Below are 19,704 nucleotides of genomic sequence, written 5' to 3'. Positions count from 1 at the left end.
CAGGTACTTGGTCTCATTCATCCATTTGACAAATATTTTCTGAGGGTCTCCTAGTATCAGGCATCATTCTAGGGGCTGAGGGGCACAAAACTATTAATAACAAGGCAGGAAGGCTGCATTCCAGAGTGTGAGTGTGTGTGCGTGTGTGTGTGCGTGCACTTGCCTGTGTGTGTGCACGGTGCCTACATGTCATGCATGTCCGTGTGTGTGTATGCATGCTTGCAAGCAAACACGTATGTGTACATGTGGGTGGGGCAGGGATACAGACAACGGAGAAGTAAACAAACAAATGGGCAAAGACAGTTTCTGAGCAATACAAGTGCTATGATGAATTAAAGCGTGTGATGGGGCAAGGCTACTTGAGCAGGTGATGGATAGTCAGGGAGTATCTGAATAGATGGCATTTCAACAGAGACTGCAGGATGAGAAGGGGTATATTTGAAGGTGTCATTCCAGGGAGAGAGGACAGCAAGTGCCAAAGGCTCATGTTAGCCATTATCTAGCCACGTTCTAGGAGCAGAAATGCTGGTGACTCTCCAGGGTCCTGAGCAGGGGACAGTGTGGTGTCAGGACCCAGGGCAGGGCCAGGCCATGTGGCTGTGGGTCAGATGTGTGATGGGAAGAGTTTTAAGCAGATAGGTGACGTGATCTTTCTCATGTGTTAAAAGGCCGTTCAAGCTGTTTGAAGTTTTCAGCCAAGGGCAGCTACTGGACTAATGGTTTTCATGTTTCATAATTTATAGCCACTCTTCCCCTGGGTGAATGCAGAACTCAGTGGCCATCTTTGTTTAGGGAAAGATTGGCGAAAATGACCTTGGACTTCTCAGGGCAGAGTCCTACCTGAAGCCGGTGACTCTTCAGATTCTCTGTGGCTAAAACGAGCCTGTGGCCTTGAGAGGTTGAGCCCATAGGAGGGGAGCTCAGAGGAATGAAACGTGCCCAGGCCTTCAGTAGCTCATAGTTCAGTTCTCCTGTGAGAGCTCCACAGCATCAAGACCTTGATGTCCAAAGACGTACATGGTCAGCGATAGGAAGGTCCCCAAGGTTACCCAGGCTGAGCCCTTTGGGTCACAGTTGAGGAAACTGAGGCCCAGGCCTTGTCCCTGAGCGCCTTTACTTCTATCCCCATCTGCAACTCGGTATCGTCTTAGATGTCTATGTCAGGCGTCTCAAACGTGACATGACCAAAATGGAACTCTTGATTTTCGTCCCCAGCCCTCTCCCACTTTCACCAGCACCTCCACTCTCCTGACTGGTCTTTTCCATCTTAGTTCCTCAGGCCCCAAACCTAGAAGTCCGCCTTGATCCTCTTGTTTGTTCACCCCACGTCCAGTTCATCGGTAAATTCAGCCATCGTACCTCCAGAACAGATTCTGCATCCATTCACGTCCTCCATTTCATTGTCGTTGGCCTCTCTTGCCTTGACAAATTCAGCCTCCTCTTAACCAGTCCCCCATCCTTGCTCTCTGTAATCCATAGTCCATGCAAAAGCCAGCATGATCTGTTAAAACGGTGAATTCAATCACCTGAAAAGTTCAGAATGAAATTCAACGCCTTACCATGGCCTACCTGGTCCTGCCTGGCCGGACTTCTCCATGCCTTCCTCCAGCCTCGTTCCTGGTCATTCACCCTCATTCACTATGTGCCAGGGACCCTCGGGGGCCCCCTTCCTCTTCCTCCAGTCTCCCAGCCCTTTCCTGTCTATGGTGGAGAGTGTCCGAGACGGCAGTGTCCCTGCATGTAACGCTGCTCCTCACATCAAGAGCTGGGGCCTGGTTCCATGTCGTGGGACCTGGGCTGGCCATAGCGTCTCACCTACTCAGGAGAACGCAGTGGACGTGATGTTCTGGGACTTCTGAGGGTGCATCATAAGAAGCTTCTGTCTGGCTCTTTCGAGTTCGCTCTTGAGATGACCGGCCTGGGGGAACCCCGCTGCCATGATGCGAGAATCCCAAGCCACATGAAGACATCACGTGTAGCTGCTCTTGTTGACCACCCCCCAGCTACACTCCCAGCTGACAGCCAGCATCACCAACCAGGCACATGAAAAAGCCATCTGGGACGTCCAGGTCTATCGAGCCTTCGGATGAGTTCAGCCCCAGCTGCCATCTGCGCCCTCATGAGGAATGCCCACAGGGGAGAGCTGCGCTGAGCCCAGTCAGCCTGCAGACCCACAAGAGGAAGTCAGGGAGTGGTTGCCCAGCAGTAGGTAACGGGAGCAGTTCCTCAGCACCTGTCCTTTTCGTCTCCTGTGCCCGAACGTTTTCCTCAGATCATTGCGTGACTGACCCCTTTCGTCATTTATTTCCCTTCAAACGTCACTTTTCGGAGCGGCCTCATCAGGTCTCGGCTGGTGCCTGTGTCCTGTGTCCATGGGAATAAGATCTGTGTGGCTATTGGCAGAGCTGTACTCCGGGGGTGTTTGTGGCAGCAGTTGGTTTTCTATCTAAATGCCAGAATCCTAATGCAGAGGCCCACGTAAACAGTTGCAATTTAAAACATTTTTGTTGAGCTTTCCTTTCATACAGTGACGCGTACAGACCTTGAGTGTTCAATGTGACGAATTTTGACAACTGTGGAACCATTATGCAAATCAGATATTGGACATTTCCGTCCCCTCAGAAAGATCTCTCACTTCCCTTTCCGGTCAGTTGTCCGCCCCTGCCTCGAACAGCCAGCCATTTGATTTCTGAAGAGCCGGTCCATTCGTCAGCCTGTTCTGGAATACGGTCTGAGCAGGCTGTTTGGCGTCTGCTCGGGGAAGCGAGCGTTCTGGGTGAAGCTCTCAGCCAGGATTTGGTGCCCCCACGTCTGGTTTTCTCCTCATTCTCCCGCCAGTTCCCAGCAGCTGAGACTTCTCCAGACTCTGTCACCTGCTTCTTAAAGCCAGGAAGGCGGCAGGTTTCCTCCGCAGCTTTGGTTGTCCTACAGGGGTCAGAGTGAGGCCTGCCTCAGGCTGAATGCTACAAGATACGAAAAGCCCTCCCGGGCCTCTCCCCTCTTACAAGCGGCCATCCCCTCCAGTATCTGTCTGCTTTGATTGTCTTCTGGCGCCTTACATTTTTGTCCAGAGTCAGTGGCTGTTCTTTGTGAGAGGGTTGGTCTGAGAGGAGGTACTTTACACTACGGAAAACAGAATTCTCAGTACTTGGTGCTTTTCCATTGCTGTGTATCCCACATGTCACACACCTCAGTGTGCTGATCCAGTCTTCTGTGGCGGGCATTGGGTTGCTTGCAGGTTCTGGCTATTTTGAATCAAGCTCTGTGGACATCAGTGTTCTCTGTTCTTGGGTAAATGCCTAGGAATTCCAGGGCTGGCTCATGGGGTGGGTGCATGTTTAACTTTATAAGAAACGGCCTAATCACTTATCCATAGGGTCTCCTATGTGCTTGGGACTCTTCTAGGCATGGAGGGGAGGGTAGGAGTGAACAAAACATATACAAAAATAAACAGACCTCATAAGCACATCACTCAGTATGTTAGAAGGTGACAAGTGCTACGCAAAACAACAAAGCAGAGAGGTGATGGGAGTGGAGGGAGTTGATGGGGTGGGCTTCTACGAAAAGTGACTGGGCGAGACTCCATGGTGGTGACTTAGAGAGCCACGTGGGTGTCTAGAGGAAGGGCATTCTAGGAGAGGGAACAGCCGCTGTGAAGGCGCTGAGGTGTTGGCTGGAGGGGACTGGCCGAGGCAGGTAGGAGGTGCCGAGGTCCGACAAGTGTGGGGCAGATCATAGGGAGGTGGGAGAGGGCTCATGGGCCATTGTAAGGACCTTAGGGTCACTCCAGGCAAGACAGGAAGCTGTGACGATCTGCAGAGGAGACGCTCTGGCCTTCTGTTGAGAAGAGACAGTCGAGGGAAGGACGGAGAAGTGGATGCCAGCGAGGGTAGTGGATGCCTCCTGGGACGTCCAGGAAGGGCAGCGGAGGCTCAGTGTTGGCAGCAGAGGTACCCAGCACGGCCAGACCGGGATACGTTCCGAAGGCAGAGGCAGCAGGACTGGCCCACAGACTAGATGTGGTGTGAGAGAAAGAGAAGCAGGAGGGACGACCCACGGTTTTTAGGACCAAGTGACCGGAAGCACTGAGTGATACAGAGTCGTGTAAATGCTGACTATTGATCTAGCAGGGTGATGATAGACCTGAGCGGGAAGGATGGAACGAGCAGTGTGCTGCGTCACTCTACCCTCTCACCCTGCCTAGGTGTCTCCAGGACCTCTTGAAATCACTTCATTTCTTATTTGCTTCTGTATTGTCTTCGTGTCCTGTAATATAAACTCCGGGGCCCAGCGCAGGTCTGGCAGACATAGGAAGTCAGTAAGTATTATGGAACAAAAGGAAAAAGAAGGCAGCGGGCAGAGAGGGAGGGGAGGAGGGGAGCCAGGAGCTGGACTTGCCCAAGGCCAAGGCCACATGATCACCCTCCTTCAGACCCTCAGCCTGGGAGCTCTTGCATGTGGCCCCACAACGCGTCCCAGACCCAAGGGTAGACTTGCTTCTTTTAAGAGATGTCCCCTCAGGCTTTCTCCTTGGCATACAGAAGTACATGGACTTCTAGGTTTGGGTTCAGGCTTGCCCATGGCTTGTTTGTTCCGTTATCCCAAAACTGATGGAAGCAGAGTTCATTCTTCTGCAAAAAGAAACACATGGTTCATTTGTCGTCTCCTGGAAACCCACCCCACTCATTCCTACTGCCTCTCAGCCCTTCAGACCCTGAGGACAGAGATGACCCCAGCCTTTTCTTTTCCAGACCAAATCCTCCGCGATTCTCAGTTCCTCATTCCTTCCTTCAACAGGTGATTTCTGAGCACCCACTATGTGCCAGCCCGGCACTGAGCACCAGGGCCAAAGGACAAAGAAGCCCCATCGCCCACCTCATGGAACAGATGTGCCAGGTCCCTCTGGAGGCCGGCATCCATGTGTTCAGGAGCAGACGGGGCCAATGAGGAGGGTGGGGGTGACTGCGTCTCCCCAGGCCACCCTAAGTCTGGGAAATGGCCAGTGACTGTGCCTTCCTGGGAGGACCAGGACCATGTATCTTTCCCTGTGGCTTTTTTCTCTGGAGCTACCCCCTGCCAGTGCAGACCCACCTGCTGAATGAATGAATGAATGAATGAATGCAACAAAGTATCACAGGGCTAATGGCAGTAACATACATGAGCCCATGTGATTCCTAGAGGGGCCCCATGTGATCTCCTGGGGGGTTGCGGGAGGACTGGTGGACCCCAGCTGACCCTCACGGGCCAATCCCAACAGCTGGCCTTGGCCACCCCTCGGGTCTCAGTCAGCGTTTGCTGGACGGGAACTGGCCCAGATTGCAGACCGTGCCTGCAGCTCAGAGGTCCAGTTAGTGTCACTTCACCCGGTCCCAGAACCAGCCAATTACATTTTAGGGCAGCAGCTGGGTTGCTGGGTGGCCATCAGAGCACAGCATCCGGGCATGGGAAAGCAGAGTTTGGGCTTACATTTGTCATACACCAGCATCCCAGATCCTGAATAATTTATAGTTAATTATCCCGATGTAAAAGAAGGCTGGATCGCAATGATCACTTCTCCCCTGAGTTGCAAAGATTCTGCACGCTCCCTGGCGGTATCCCAGCCGGCCTGGCTGTGGCAAGCAGGTTGCTGCGGTGTGACAGCTTCAGGTTAATGTGGCCGTCCTTCCCACGTCAGCTTTTATTACCATTCACACCCAGCTCCCTCAGGTCCCTGCAGACTTTCAAATGATCGTTGAATTAGAGCAATTTGTCCCCACATCAGGACGTTTGAACTGCCAACTTTGCAGTGCCCAGAGGCTACGCACCATGTGGGGGCTATTAGTCATGGGGGATGAGACCGTGACACCCCAGGACTCAGTTCAGACAAAGCTTCTCTTTCCTTCCTGGTCACACAGAACCTAGAGACCTCGCTGCGAGGTCCCTCCTGAGAAGACTCCCGGCAGGGCCTGCGCTGCGCCTGGTACGTGTTGCTGTCCGAGTGGAGGGGCTGCTGGTCCTCAGGATGGACTCGCGGCTCAGATGCAAGGGGTCCGCCCGGTACCCCTGCTCTAAGTGATGGCAGAGCAGCTCCTGGTCATAGCCCTGTGGCTTCTGGGCCAGGCGGGAGTAGGTGGCGTATGTGTGATACCTGGCTTTCAGCGTCCTGGAGGAAAAGCCAAATCAGGAAGCAAACTTCTGGATGCTCCTCCCTTCTCCTTCCCTCCCTGCCTCCCTCCCTCCTGCAGACATGGCCAGGGTGGCCAGAGAGCCTGCTAGGGCAGCAGAATGGGGGAAGCCTGGCTTCCTGATAATGCAGGCCCGGACGGCTTCTGTCTGCACTGTTAGTGAAAGTGCAGGACGTCCAGTGTGTAAGCGGTTGGCACAGTCCGTTCCTGTCCGAGCTCTGACTTAGATCCCAGCACCGTGACATGACACATGCAGACAAAGCCCGGATGCAGAGACTGGAGCGACTCATTTCTCCATCAAACTCTCATCATGCAACGACTGCGTGCCAAGCACAGGCGCAAGAGCTGGGCACCTGGAGCAAAGATGGGCCCGCATTCACCTGCACATGTGCACCTACTGTATGCAGAGCACAGCCCAGAGGGAGGGCAGCCGTACCTGCAGAAGCGCTGCCGGACCTCGGTCATGAGCTTGCCCTCTGTGATCTCCACATCCACAGCTTCCCACGCTGGCTTTGCATATGTTCGGCAGAAACACGTGGTTATCAGAAATGCGGCCATAACTCAAACCACCGTTAACATGGCAGCCCAGGAAGTCCTGGGTCACGTGGACTGTTCGGTTACTCTGGCTGCAGACTCCAGGAAGAGAAAACAGTATTATTGTCGTGGATAATGTCTCCCGGGCATTATCGCCTCGAGCTGGAACCAGGCTAATAAGCCCCTCTGCGCAGTTACCCGCCGCGAACCAGGAGTAAAGAAAAAGGTCCTCTGCAGAGCCTAAGTCACCAGGCCACTCACGAAACTCCTGCACGTGGTTCAGATAAAAGCCCTTTAGACCCCACCCAGCCAGCGCCAAACAGCGTCAGATTCCTTCCCTGTCCCTGAAAGCGTCACGGAGGAGGGGCCGAGGCTGCAGACAGGCCCGAGAGTACCAGCAGAGGGCGCGCACTCTGCCACCGAGGGAACGTCCCGCAGAGGCGGGGCGGGGTCACCCAGGCGGCCACCAGGGGCCGACCCTGCTCCTTTCCCCAGGTACCCCCATCAGAACAGGATGGATTTTTGTCCTGCTGACGCTGCGCTGCCCAGCTGTCCCATGCCAGAGCCTTCACGCACTCCCCCTCTCCACCCGTCAAATCCTTGTGACCCCACGGGCAGGGATTATAAAGCCATTTCACCGCTGACGCACGCGCGCGTGTCTGGGAAGTGCACAAGCCAGGACTCAGATTCACTTCCACCGCCACCTTCTCAGCTCACTCCGTTAATTAGGATTCAGGTGTTAGGAAGGGGCAGGGGAAGGATAGGAAAGAGCAGGGGAAGGTGGGAAGGGGCTCAGAGCCGCAGTATTTGGATTGGGAGTCTGTGGTCTGAGAAAACGCAGTGATGTGTTAGCAACAGGCTGTGCTCCTGCCAGGCCGCTGACGGGGAGTGATGCCTCTACACCCACTTTACACTTTCTGTGAGATGATGGTGGCAGCAACGCCGGAAGACGAGGCTCGGAGAAGAGCCCCTTCGAAGAGGAGGGAAGAGAAAATAATCCTTTCCTTAGCCTGGCACCCCCCTCCTTTCCCATCTGGCGCCAGGCTCCCCACCCGCGCTTCCTTTCATAACCGCTCCCCCAGTGCCGTCAAGCAAGGGAAACGTCACCCACAGAAGGGGAAGTTTGCAAATCATATACCCGACGGGATTTTTATCTAGAAAATATAAAGAACTCTTACTGAAAAATAAAAAGACAACTGAAAAATAAACTGAAACATAAAAAGACAACCCAATTTTAAAATTGGCAAAGGATCTACACAAACGTTTCACCAGAGAAGACACACAGGTGGTCAGCAGGCACATGACAAGACGCCCAACATCTTAGTCAGGAGGGAAATGCAAATCAAAACCAGCAGGGAATACCCCTTCACACCCCTGAGGATAGCTGTAACTGGAAAGAAAGAAAATGACGTGCTGGGGAAGATGTGGACTCATACACACTGCTGGTGGGAAAAGGTGCGGCCACCCTAGGAGACAGTCTGGCCGTTCCTCACCTGGTTAAACCATAGGATAGATTTAGCCTATGACCTAGTAATTCCACTCCTAGAAATCAACCCAAGGGGAAGGAAAAGTGTGTCCATGCAAAAAACGTGTACATGCACGGCCATAGAGCATTACTCCTCAGAGCTAAAAAGTGGAACTAACCCTAACGCCCATCAGCTATAGACCAGAGAAGTAAAGCTGGGGTTTCTGAGCCGGGGAATATTACTGAGCCGTGAGAAGGGAATGAAGTCCCCCTCAAATGTGCAACATGAACAGACCGTGGAAACGGGTGCTAGGTGAAAGAAGCCAGTGACAAAAGGACGGCATGTGCTGTTTCCATTTCATGACATGTCCTAATTGGGCGACTCCATAGAGACAGAAGGTAGTTTAGACCTGTAAGGGCACTGGGGCAGTAGAGAATGGGGAGTATGCGGCTTCTCTTTGAGGTGATGGAAACGTTCTAAAATGGACTGTGGTGATGCTTGCACAACTCTGTGAGAATACTGAAAACCACAGATGCGTACAATTTAAATGGGTGAATTGTACGGTGTGTGAATTATCACAACACAGCTGTTATCCAAAGAGAAGGAAAGCTCCCCCACCCAAAGCTGCCCTGGTGGTGGGTCTGTGCACAGGGTGGCTCCCACCTCAGGCCTTTGCACAGGCGGTTTCCTTCCAGGGAACAACTGTCCCTGGTCCTTCGAGGCCTCAGGCCTGGCTCCAGGGTCTCCTCTCTCCAAGCTTCCTCTGAGTATCCCCTCCCTTAATTCCCAGAGCTCCTCCTCTCCCCATCATTGGACAGCACTGAGTTCCCCTCCCTGCATCCTCCCTGCCCAACAGGCTCCAGCCCTGGCCTCATCTCCCTCCCGTGCCCCCAGCCCTCACCAGCTACCCTTCCTTCCCACGCTCTTGCTGTTTCCTGCCTCTGAGCCTTTGCTCATGCTGTTCCCTCTACCTAGAGGGCCTTCTCTTGGGAGAGGGCACCCTCATCTCCAAACCTCCACTTTCCCCACAGGGACACTGTCAGGACAACCCTTCTGGCCTTTCACATCCCCCGTTAGTTGATTTGGGAAGGGGGTTGGAAGAAGACCCTGGGCACACTCAGCAATCCCCCGCTCTCTAGGGAAAGCATGCAGTCTCTGAGCCCCTGTGGGAGGCCTTGGGGGGGGGGCTAGCAGCACACCCATGATTTCTGTGCACACACCCCCACCCAGCCTTTATCTGAAATGCAGCAGACATCCTGTCCCCCTATGTCCTGCTCTGATTATTTTCCTCCATCATAGTTGCCATTGTTGTCTGTTTTGTTTTGTTTTTGCCTGCCCCACCCCCAGCTAGAATATGGGCCCCCAAGAGCAGGGATTTTGTCTCTTTGATTGGTGTATTACCCCAGTGTCTAGACCAAGCCCTGCCACCTAGTAGGTGCTACAGAATATTTGTTAAGCAAATTACTCTGCATTGGTGTTGCATGTGGTGGGGTGGGGGGTGATTTGTGTTGTGTCTGCACAAACCCACACCTTCCGCCAGCCCATCCTTCTCAGATGAGCCCCTCTTTCTTCTGTCTCAGCTGAGAGCTGCTGCTGTGGCTCCCTGGTCATCGCTCCACACCCTAAGTGTCTGTGTCTGTGTTCCCACTCCCCTAGGGACACTCACGTCCAGACCTCTTCTTCGCATGGCGCGGCCAACACACTCCAACTCCAAGGGCCATCCCCGCCGTGGGCGGCATTGTCTCCTGGAGTGAAGTCCTCCAGGACTGAATCCTAGTCTGCTTTCGCTGCCATACAAGATACCACAGCTGGGGCGCTTCAACAAGACGTGTCTTATCTCAGTTTGGAGGCCAGGAGTCCGGGGTTAGCAAAGAGCCTGGGAGCTCCTGTGACAACCACAGAGGCTCAGTGTTCCTTCACTAGGGGGTGGCATTTCACCACGGGGACAGGCTACAGCATAAGAACAGTTGTCTCCAGGAACAGGCTCTGGTATGCCGAGCATGAAGAGGCTCCTTTAGTCTCTAGGTTCTGTTACTTCGGTGCAAGTAGCCAATGGTCCAGAAGGAAAGCTGGTGCCACATGCGTTTTCCCCACTCGAAAAAGCGTTTGCCCCACAGATGCTCGTGAATGCAAGCACCATAAGAAAACGCGGGGTGCTGGCAGCTCCCACAGAGCATTCAACCTTTGCGTCAGGCATGGTTACTCCAGCGTGGGACCTCTTCTTGAACAGGGCCATGGCTGCAGGGGGAAAAGCGTAAAGCGTGACACACTGTGGGTGACCTAGAGAAGGGAACAGCCTGCTCGTTCTTGGTGGATGTGTGGGAGTTTGCAAGATGGGCACGCCTGCACCGTTTCCCATCGAGACTTTCTGCCATCAGGGTTCTCTGTCCTTCAGAATGAGGACAGGCCTGAGGCTCACACTTGCAGTGATGAGCAAAGTGCCTGGGGCCGCACCCAGTAAGGATGACTTGGCAGGATGGGGCCCCGCATCCTCCTGCTTCCAACTTTCCACAGCTCCCAGTGTCTGCTCTCCAGAAGCCTGATCCTCAACCTGGCTTAAAACAACAGAAACGTCTTGACCCCCAGTTCCAGAGGCCAGAAGTCCCAAATCAAGGTGCCAGCAGGGCCGGGCCCGCTCTGAAGGCTCACAGGGAGGGTCCTTCCTCACCAATTCCAGCTTCTCGCGGCTCCCAGCAATTCTAGGCCTTCCTGACTTATGGCTGCCTCACTCCCATGTCTGCCTCCATCTTCACAGAGCCATCTTGCCTCTGTGTCTCTTCTTGGAAGGACACCAGTCATGTGGGATTAAGGCCCCACCCTACTGCAGCTCAACCTCATCTTAACTGATTCCTTCCTGAAAGATCCTACTTCCAGAGAAAGTCCCATTGACAGGCACTGGAAATTAGAACTTCAGCATATCTTTAGGGGGACACAATTCAACTCACTGCAACCCTAGATAGCACAGTTTGCATCTCTGTGTGTGTAGATCTGTGTAGAGCTTTCCAGGCACCAAAGTGTTTTGGGAAATCCCAGAGAAGATTTCCAAAGAATGCCCAAGACCTGTTTTGGCAGGAGCTTGTGGGACTAACAGATTATGATCACTTCTTAAGCAAGTTGCGGCATTGTTCCTGACAGCTACAAATTGTAAGTAACCAACAGCATCAAGAATAAAGAGTACAGTGGGTCTCAAAGTTTGGCCCCGAGACCAGTCATACCAGAATCACTTGGGAAGCTGGTAGAAATACAAATGATCAGGCCCTACCCTAGACCAAATAAATCAGACATTTAGGGGTGGGCCCAGCAATGTGTTTGAACAAGACTTCCAGTTAATTCTGATGTATGCTCACATTTGAGAACCCCTGCCATGGAGCAATCAGAATGAATGAACTGTGAACTATCTACCTGTACCTGCATCAACACAGGTGATATATATATATGGGTGCCAAAAAAATATACACTTTTTTTTTGTATACACATTTTAAGAGATGTTATCTATGCTCAAGCAGTAGTTCGCCGTCATCAGAAGTGTCTGGACGCTGATGGGAACCACGTTGAGCACCTCTTGTAATTGTAGACGTCAAACGTAACTTGTATTCATCTTTTGTTACTGGTATATATTGAGTATTACAATTAATACAGTATTTTCCTTTCTTAAAATGTGTATTCATTTTTTTGGCACTATGTGTGTGTGTGTGTGTGTGTGTGTGTGTGTGCATGTATAAAATATTGAGAAAGGAAGCAAGATACAAAGGAATAATTATAATTCCATTTATATAAAATTCTAAAATTGGGGAGAAACTAGATCATATTGCTTATGATTCACAGCTAATAAAAACAATAAAGAAAAGCAAGTAAATAGGTAACCAAAAGTTACAAAAGCGGTTACCTCTAGGCGAGAGAGGCGGGACTGGATTAAGAAGTGAGAAAGCAGAATTTCTGAGGGTGTTTGCATGGTTTTAGTTCCTGACCTGGTTGATGGTTGCATGTGTATTTCCTTTAAAATTGTATATTATTATAATTATATGTATTACATATAATATTACATACTTCCTATATATCACATATAATATATTCCCTCCATAAATATAGATTGCATATAACTTTCACAGAAAATATTAAAAATGTGAAAAATATATAAAAATGTGAAAAATATAAATGTAAAAGTGAAAAAAGAAAAAAACAAGTCCAAATTCTCACCTAACCTCTCACAGCTCCTTTTCCATAACCCAGCCTGTGCAGAACTAACTCCAAGTGGCTTAAACAAGGGGGGGGGAAGGGGGCGGGGGGGGGGCGGGGGGGGGATTGGGGTTGTGGCAGATGGTTAGCTCTCTGCCAAAAGCCATTCTTCCTCTCCATGGTATAAACTAGTTTCAGCCAAGAAGTGGCTCCTCAGCCACAGACTGCAAGTGGAGAACAGAGATTGTTTCCCCAGAACACCGGCGGACCTGCGCCCTCTACCCCACAACGTGCTGGATCCGTTGCCCTGCCCCAGGCAAGCACGTTAGGCATTCTCCCTTATCGGGGTGAGTCGCGCCCCAGCCCCCCCCCCCCTCCCCCCCCCCCCCCGGCCCTGTTCTAAGGAATTCTCTAGCGTCACTGCTCGGAGCACACCCACTTTGTCTCGCAGCCACCCGAGATGGGCCACCTCTGTAAGTTTCCCTTCATAAAGCCTTTAATTACAGGCCTGGACCGGCCAGCCCTCTTTGTTCCGTCTTGCCCCTGCCCTCCCCTGACAGAGGTCGCCTTCCAGCCTCGGGGCTTTGCCCTGGGTCTGCGTGTGTGAACGCTGCATTGCCCATCACATCCATCACGTCCATCCAACGGCAGCAGAGAGCATCCTCACCAAGGTCATTCCAAACACCCCAGCTAAGACCCCAGGCTTGTGAGGGAGACCTTTTGGGGCCCCCGGCCCCTCCCAGCCAGCAGGACAATGGACTGAGTGAGTCCAGGCAAGGAGGCTACAGGAAACAGAAGCAACCAGTGAGCCGGGCCAAAATTCCTGAACCACACAATTGTGACACGTGATGATTAGGGTTCTAAGCCATTAGGTTTTTGAGTTTTGAACACAACAACTTCACTGGTCCAAGACAAACTGTTCTCCAGTTTCCAGCTTGGGGAAAAACAAGTTCCTGTTTCTTCACCCAGCTGAAACTGCCTGGTTTTATGCTAACAAAGCCCTGAGGCTGCCCAAGGTTGTCAAAACTGGCTTGCAGAGCTGCACTTGGAATTGGTTAATTTGGACAGAGAGAAAAATAACAAAGTTATAGATCTTCCGGGGGGCACCGGGGTGGGTGAATGGGAGGGGGGGGTGTGGTGGACCCCGGGCAAGGCAGCAGGAGGCAGGTAGTAAGGGGTGTGATGTCTATAGGGAATTTAAAAACAATAAAACCAAAACCCAACTGAGTCTGTCTGCTTAGGCCATTCGAAACAACCTCAGCGATGAAATGCTCCTCCCTCAAAGTACACGTGCTGCAGTTACCGTCGAGAATACCGGGGATGCCAAAAAAGGTATACACATACACATGACTTGTATTCATCTTTTGTTACCTGTATATATTGTTACCATTTTAATACTGTTTTTTTCCTTTCTTAAAATGTGTATACCTTTTTTTGGCACTCTCTGTATATGTGGGGTGGGCTGAATAATGGCCCGCCCCCAAAGATACCCAAGTTCTAATTCCCTAAACCCATAAATGTCGTTTTACGTGCCCACAGGGACTTTGCAGATGAGATTGCACTAAGGATCCTGAGACAGGGAGGTTATCCTGGGTTATCCAGATGGGGCCATGTAACCACAAGGGTCCGTCTAAGAAGTGGGCTGGAGGATCTGAGTCAGAAAAGGAGATGGAGATGGGACAATGGAAGCAAGAGGTTGGAGTGGTGTGAGGAAGGGGTCAGGAGCCAAAGAATGTGGGCAATCTCTAGAAGCTAAGAAAGGCCAGGAAAGAGATTCTCCCGAGGCCTCCAGGAGGACCCGGCCATGCTCACTTCTTGATTTAGATGTCTGACCTCCAGACCTGTAATGCAATGAAGGTGAGTTGTTTTAAGCCACTACGGTTGTGATACTTTGTTACAGCAGCCACAGGGGACTGATACCATCTGTAAGCTTAATAGTAGCTCATTCTAATGATTTTTTTTTTTCCTTTAGTGAACATTTACTCTACACAGAAGTTAAGTCAGAGACTTTCGATTGTAGAGATGTCCCTGATACGCAAGGACTCAGCTCTGTGCAGCCTCTGAGAGTAAGTTCATAAGAATTCAGAGGTATTCACACTGGCTTTGGGCACAGTTCACACCTTCAAGCCCTGTTGTACTGTGATTTCTGCATTTAGCAAAATAAACAATGACAGCATAGTTACTGTAAAGATGAAGAAACTAAACCTCACGTACTTTCATCCTGCCATTCTATGTGACCATTTGGACTTTCAATTTATGTTTATAATTTAAAACACAGTGAGATATTTTTGTTTGGTAAGTGTAAATTTTAGCTAGTGCACTACATATTTAATTTGAATATCTTTGAAATGTATTTTTAATTGCTAATTGCTTTAAAACTAATAAACTAATCAAGAAAATAATAGGTTATATTAGTGGTGTAATTTACTAGTTGCATAAATGGCACCTTTTGCAGCGTTTTCAGTTTTGTTAAAATTTACTTACTATTGGACACTTAGTTGTATAAAATATTAAATCAGGCTAATCTGAAAAGATAAACTCACTCTTGTGGTTTGCCTTTACTTTCACGCTACTATTCACACTATATGTCACTTCACTTCTGACACATGTGTGTTTTTAATGCATCAAACATTTCTCCATGACACCAGCTGGTGTCCATGATTCACTCAATTTTGACACTATCTACGTAGAATTAGCACCAGATCCCACAAGTGTAGGGGTCATTTCCATAAGACTGCCCCCACTTCAGACACCAATTGAAAATCCCAGGTTGTCACCCGAACTTCTGACGACTGCCTATAAGTCAGAGTTCCCATGACACCTTCCTCATCATTCACTAGAATGCCTCACAAACTCAGGGAAACACTGATGTTTCCTGGTTTATTATAAAGGACATAATAAAGGCTACAAATGAAACACCCAATAAAGAGAAACAAGGGTCCCAAGCCCAGGAGCTTCTGTTCCCGTGGAGTTGGGGAGGGCCAACCCTCCCAATATGTAGTGGGTTCACCAACCCAGAAGCTCTCCGAACTCCATACTACTGGGATTTTTATGAAATCTTCATGACGTAGGTATAATCGATCATGAACTCCATTTCCAGCCCATCTCCCCTCTCTGCAGAATGCAGGGTGGAACTGAAAATTCCAAGCTTCTACTCATGGCTTGATCTTCTGGTGGCCAGCTCCATCTAAGAGCCAGCCAGAGTCACCTCATTAGAACAAAAGGCACTGCCATCACCCAGGCAATTCCAAGGGATTCAGGAGCCCTGTGTCAGGAACTGGGGCAGAGACTGCTACGTGTATTTCATATTATTTCACAAATCACGAGAGCAAAGATGAAACTGTTAGGGAGCTACCAAAGCGACTGAACGCATAGTTGTGCTTGTTTGTCCTTTGGGAACTTGGAGGAACTTGAAGCCCTTTGTGTTGGGAAACCAGCAACTGGTCCATAATTATTCTGAATTTCATTAAGAAATGTGGGGGGGGCACCCCTAAAGACATCCCATGGAGCCCAACAAAGAAAAATTTTAAGCAAAAGAGGAGGCAATTGAAGCAATGTCTGGATCTGTACTGAAATATGAAATGCCTGTGATACCACGGATAGCTTTATGTCATATTTATTACTTCAGATCATTTGTCATAGAGAGGAGAGGTATTGAAAGATGACCCCCTCTTGGTGTCAAATATGCCAGGTACTTTATCAAAAGGGGAAAGAAAAGGCGTGAGCCTCCATCCCACTTGCTTCACTCGCCCAACTCTGCGGGGTCAGACTGGACTTGCTGGTCTCCAGGTCCTCACACTGCCAACACCTTAGGGTCCCCGAGTGCCCTCCCCTTCAATGCCCTGGAAGGGAAGAAGTCCCAGTCTCCTAAAAGTCCTGCTGTCCTTGTGACTTCTCAGCCTAGCAGTGAGATGGGATGCAAGAGCTGCCAAGGGAGCCTGGACGGAAGGCCTACGCTTCGGGAGGTATGGTGTTAACACACTGCTGAGCTTGCAGAACGCAAGAGAAATCCTCAAAGGCGTCCGGGAGGGAACTGAATACTGAAACCAGGTACGTGAGAAAACGTCAAATCAGAGCTACCAATAGCAGAAACACAGGGATAGGAGACGAGGTCCTGGAGGGGGTGAACCAAATCTGACTTTAAAAACCTCCCAGCCTGGGCTGGCCTGATGGCTCAGGTGGTTGGAGCGCTGTGCTCCTAACGCTGAAGACCGCCAGTTCGATTCCCACATGGGCCAGTGAGCTGCGCCCTCTACAGCTAAGATTGTGAACAACAACAGCGTGAGTACACACACACACACACACACACACACACACACACACACACACACACACACACACGGGTTTTGGGCTACTGTGTGTCACCAGGAGCCCATAGCGACTGGCCGGCTGACTGGGGAGTGCAAGGCTCATAATACCAGCATGGGCCAGGGAGCTTGTCCTACACAACTAGACAACAGCTTGAACTGGAGTGGGGGTTGGCGGAGGCGGAAGAAAGGGGGGAAAAAAAAAAAAAAACCTAAGAAACCTTCCAACCAGTGCAAAGGTACCGAAAGGAATCCAGGTGGTGTATTCTGGATGTAGGTGGAAAAACTGATACAAATATAAATACAAACTTGAAAACAGAATTCTGCAAATCTGTAATTATGAAATTGCTCTCAACCAAGATCAACCACAAATCCCCACTGGAGAAGCTTTCTCAGCCAAGCTTGTTACGATTCCCCAGAATTAAAGCCAAATATTACACACACAACACACACACACACACACACACACACACACACGGAAACAAAGCACCACATACGAGTCAGTCAGAAGAAACGAAAAGTAACAGATACAGAAATTATCAAATATAGAATATAAAATGGCTCTTTATGAAATATGGAAAAAAACACACCAAGAAACAGAAGACTATCAAAATTAGCCAAAATTAGCCAGGCAATGGTAGGAGCATTCCTGGCCTCTCCCCACTGCATACATGCCAGGAGCAGCCCTCCCTCCCTCGTCCCTCCCTCTCAAGTTGTGACAGTTAAAAATGTCTCCAGTTAAAAATGCCATATACGCCCTAGAGGACAAAATCACTACAGTCGAAGACATTCTGTTCTAGAGGAAGGTACAGGATCAGCTACTATATAAGAAAGTTAGATAATGAGCAAGCAGCAAACTTACATTAAAACTGTGAAACAATATGGGGTTTTGTCAAATCTAAGACACCATCAATTTTAAGGTTTACCGTTATTTTGGGTAATGTTCAGAATGAGAATACACTACAGTGAAAGTGTGAATCGGTGTTTTATATCACAGCAACTGAAAAACGCAGAGAATTTAAATGTGAGAAAAGGTTCACCGAGAATTTCGTGACTTTTGTTTCTCGTCGTTCTTAACTCTGCCATCTTCAAAAGTAGGACTTGTGTCCCTTTGACTGGAAAGCAGAAAGCAAACCTATGGCACTTGCGCACGCTGGATTCTTGACATTTTTCTTGCTGTTTTGTGACTGGGTCAACAGACTAGGACAGGAAATTAACTTATCTGTCCTTACAAGTTTGTGTTGCGTGAATGTTAAAGCAAACTTACCAATCTGTGCCAAGCTCTGCTCGGGCCCTAGATAAGACACCCGCCACCGCACGGCCACAAACACACGGAGCCCCCCTGATTTTGGTAACAGGTGTGAAGGAGTCAACAACGCCGTTTTCCACGGAGCTTCGGGGTCTGCTGGGGCCTCAGGATGCATGAGACCAGGCCTTTACCCGGGAGTGGGGGCGGGGGGCTTGGCCCGGTGACAAGACACTCACTTCTGACTGCAATCCAAACAAGAACAATTACACGGCTGCAAGAACGACAATGACACGGCCGAGAGGGGTCTGGTGGCAGTAGGAGAGAAGAGGGATATTAGGCTTAGCCGGGACGTCACCGCCTTTGAGTACATTATTACGCAGCATCTTCCTCGTTTGTGTAAGAAGATCCCATTTACATCTTAAAACTATGTAAATTCCGCGCTCGAGAAGCCCTGTATGAGGCAGGTGCACCACAAAAGGTCACCCCAAAGCCAGGGAAGCAGAGGGGCTGGCAGGGGCGAGGAGCAAACAGAATGAGGGCGAGTTACGTACTCGGGCTCGGGCTCGTGTGCGCGCGCGCGGTCGCGTGAAGCTGGCGGCGTCTCCGTTTACGTGCGCGCGGCCGCGGTGAAGCTGGCGGCGTCCCCGTTTACGTGCGCGCGGCCGCGGTGAAGCCGGCGGCCTCTCCGTTTACGTGCGCGCGCCCGCACCTCGTTCTACCAGCGGCGTGACCGTAAAGAGGCACAGCCGTGTCGTGAAAGGGGCCGCAACAGGCAGGGAGCTGGTTAACGGCGGGGACTCCATTTTGTTTGCCTCGTCTCTGCTCGTAAGTTGCCTCGCTCCGTGGCTTTTCCGAGGCGAAAAGTTTAAAAAAGGGTAAAAGTTTTAAAGAATATTCTGGAGCTCTGTTAATAAGCATAGGGAGTCTCCATTTTGTCTCTGCAGCGGGCGTCGGTACTGCGGTTCCCGAGTAGCGGCGGAAGATGCGGCCCTTGGACATCGTGGAGCTGGCGGAACCGGAGGAAGTGGAAGTGCTGGAGCCCGAGGAGGACTTCGAGCAGTTTCTGCTGCCGGTCATCCACGAGATGCGCGAGGACATCGCGGCGCTGACCCGGGAGCGCGGGCGGGCGCACATGCGGAGCAGGAGCAAGCTGTGGGAGATGGACAATATGCTCATCCAGATCAAGACGCAGGTGGAGGCCTCGGAGCAGAGCGCCCTGAACCATCTGCAGAACCCGAACGACGACGTGGAGGGCAGCGTGACCAAAAGGTGCGAGAAGGCCGAGGAGAAGGCCAAGGAGGTCGCCAAGATGACAGAGATGCTGGTGGAGCTGGTGCGGCGGATAGAGAAGAGCGAGGCGTCCTGAGCGCGGGGCGCCGGTAAGGCCGGGGCGGGGGCGGAGGCAGCCCTGCCAGTTGCCTCACGCTTGGCTCGTCTTCGAGGGGGTCGCGTTAATGACAATGGCCCACACGAGATGGGCGTTGGGCGGATGAGAAGAAAGGCAGGCCCGGTCTTGACTTTAAAGGGCTTAGCAGATACCGTTTGTTTATTGTTTTACGCTGGTAATTAGGCAAAATAGTCCTGTTTTGGGCATAGTGTGTGTTTGGTTAAAACCCACGGTCACGGGCCATGGGAGTAATTGTAGTGTGACAAACCTGAAAGTCGCTAAAAGAACGAAATCATAATATGTGCCGTGGAGCAAGGGGGCATACATAGAAAGAGAGCATTTTCAGAGGGATAGAAATAGAGCATTTTCAATTCCAGATCTTGCCAGAAGACTGGAATGAGTCAGATGGCCTCCAGAAAAG

The 19,704-nt window shown here is 50.8% G+C and overlaps 1 protein-coding gene and 1 long non-coding RNA gene across 2 annotated transcripts in view; one reads left to right on the top strand and one right to left on the bottom strand.

Moving 5' to 3' along the window:
• Positions 1 to 303: 303 nt before the first annotated feature.
• On the bottom strand, positions 304 to 18,054 carry LOC141569089 (uncharacterized). The gene is made up of 3 exons (XR_012492492.1): positions 17,915 to 18,054; positions 9,831 to 10,402; positions 304 to 4,631 (listed from the first exon to the last, which is right to left on the bottom strand). It is a non-coding gene; the product is annotated as an uncharacterized LOC141569089 (long non-coding RNA).
• Positions 17,978 to 19,704, top strand: part of MRFAP1 (Morf4 family associated protein 1) — a 2,831-nt gene continuing 1,104 nt past the window's right edge. Inside the window, exons 1-2 of the mRNA XM_019748220.2 lie at positions 17,978 to 18,721; positions 18,841 to 19,275. Of these exons, the coding sequence (XP_019603779.2) occupies positions 18,879 to 19,262 (384 nt within the window). The 5' untranslated portion in view covers positions 17,978 to 18,721; positions 18,841 to 18,878 and the 3' untranslated portion in view covers positions 19,263 to 19,275. The remainder of the gene's footprint in view (positions 18,722 to 18,840; positions 19,276 to 19,704) is intronic.

The sequence above is a fragment of the Rhinolophus sinicus genome, linkage group LG02 (assembly GCF_036562045.2).
Source record: "Rhinolophus sinicus isolate RSC01 linkage group LG02, ASM3656204v1, whole genome shotgun sequence".
Taxonomy (NCBI): domain Eukaryota; kingdom Metazoa; phylum Chordata; class Mammalia; order Chiroptera; family Rhinolophidae; genus Rhinolophus; species Rhinolophus sinicus.
This window is presented reverse-complemented; position numbering and strand designations above follow the sequence as displayed.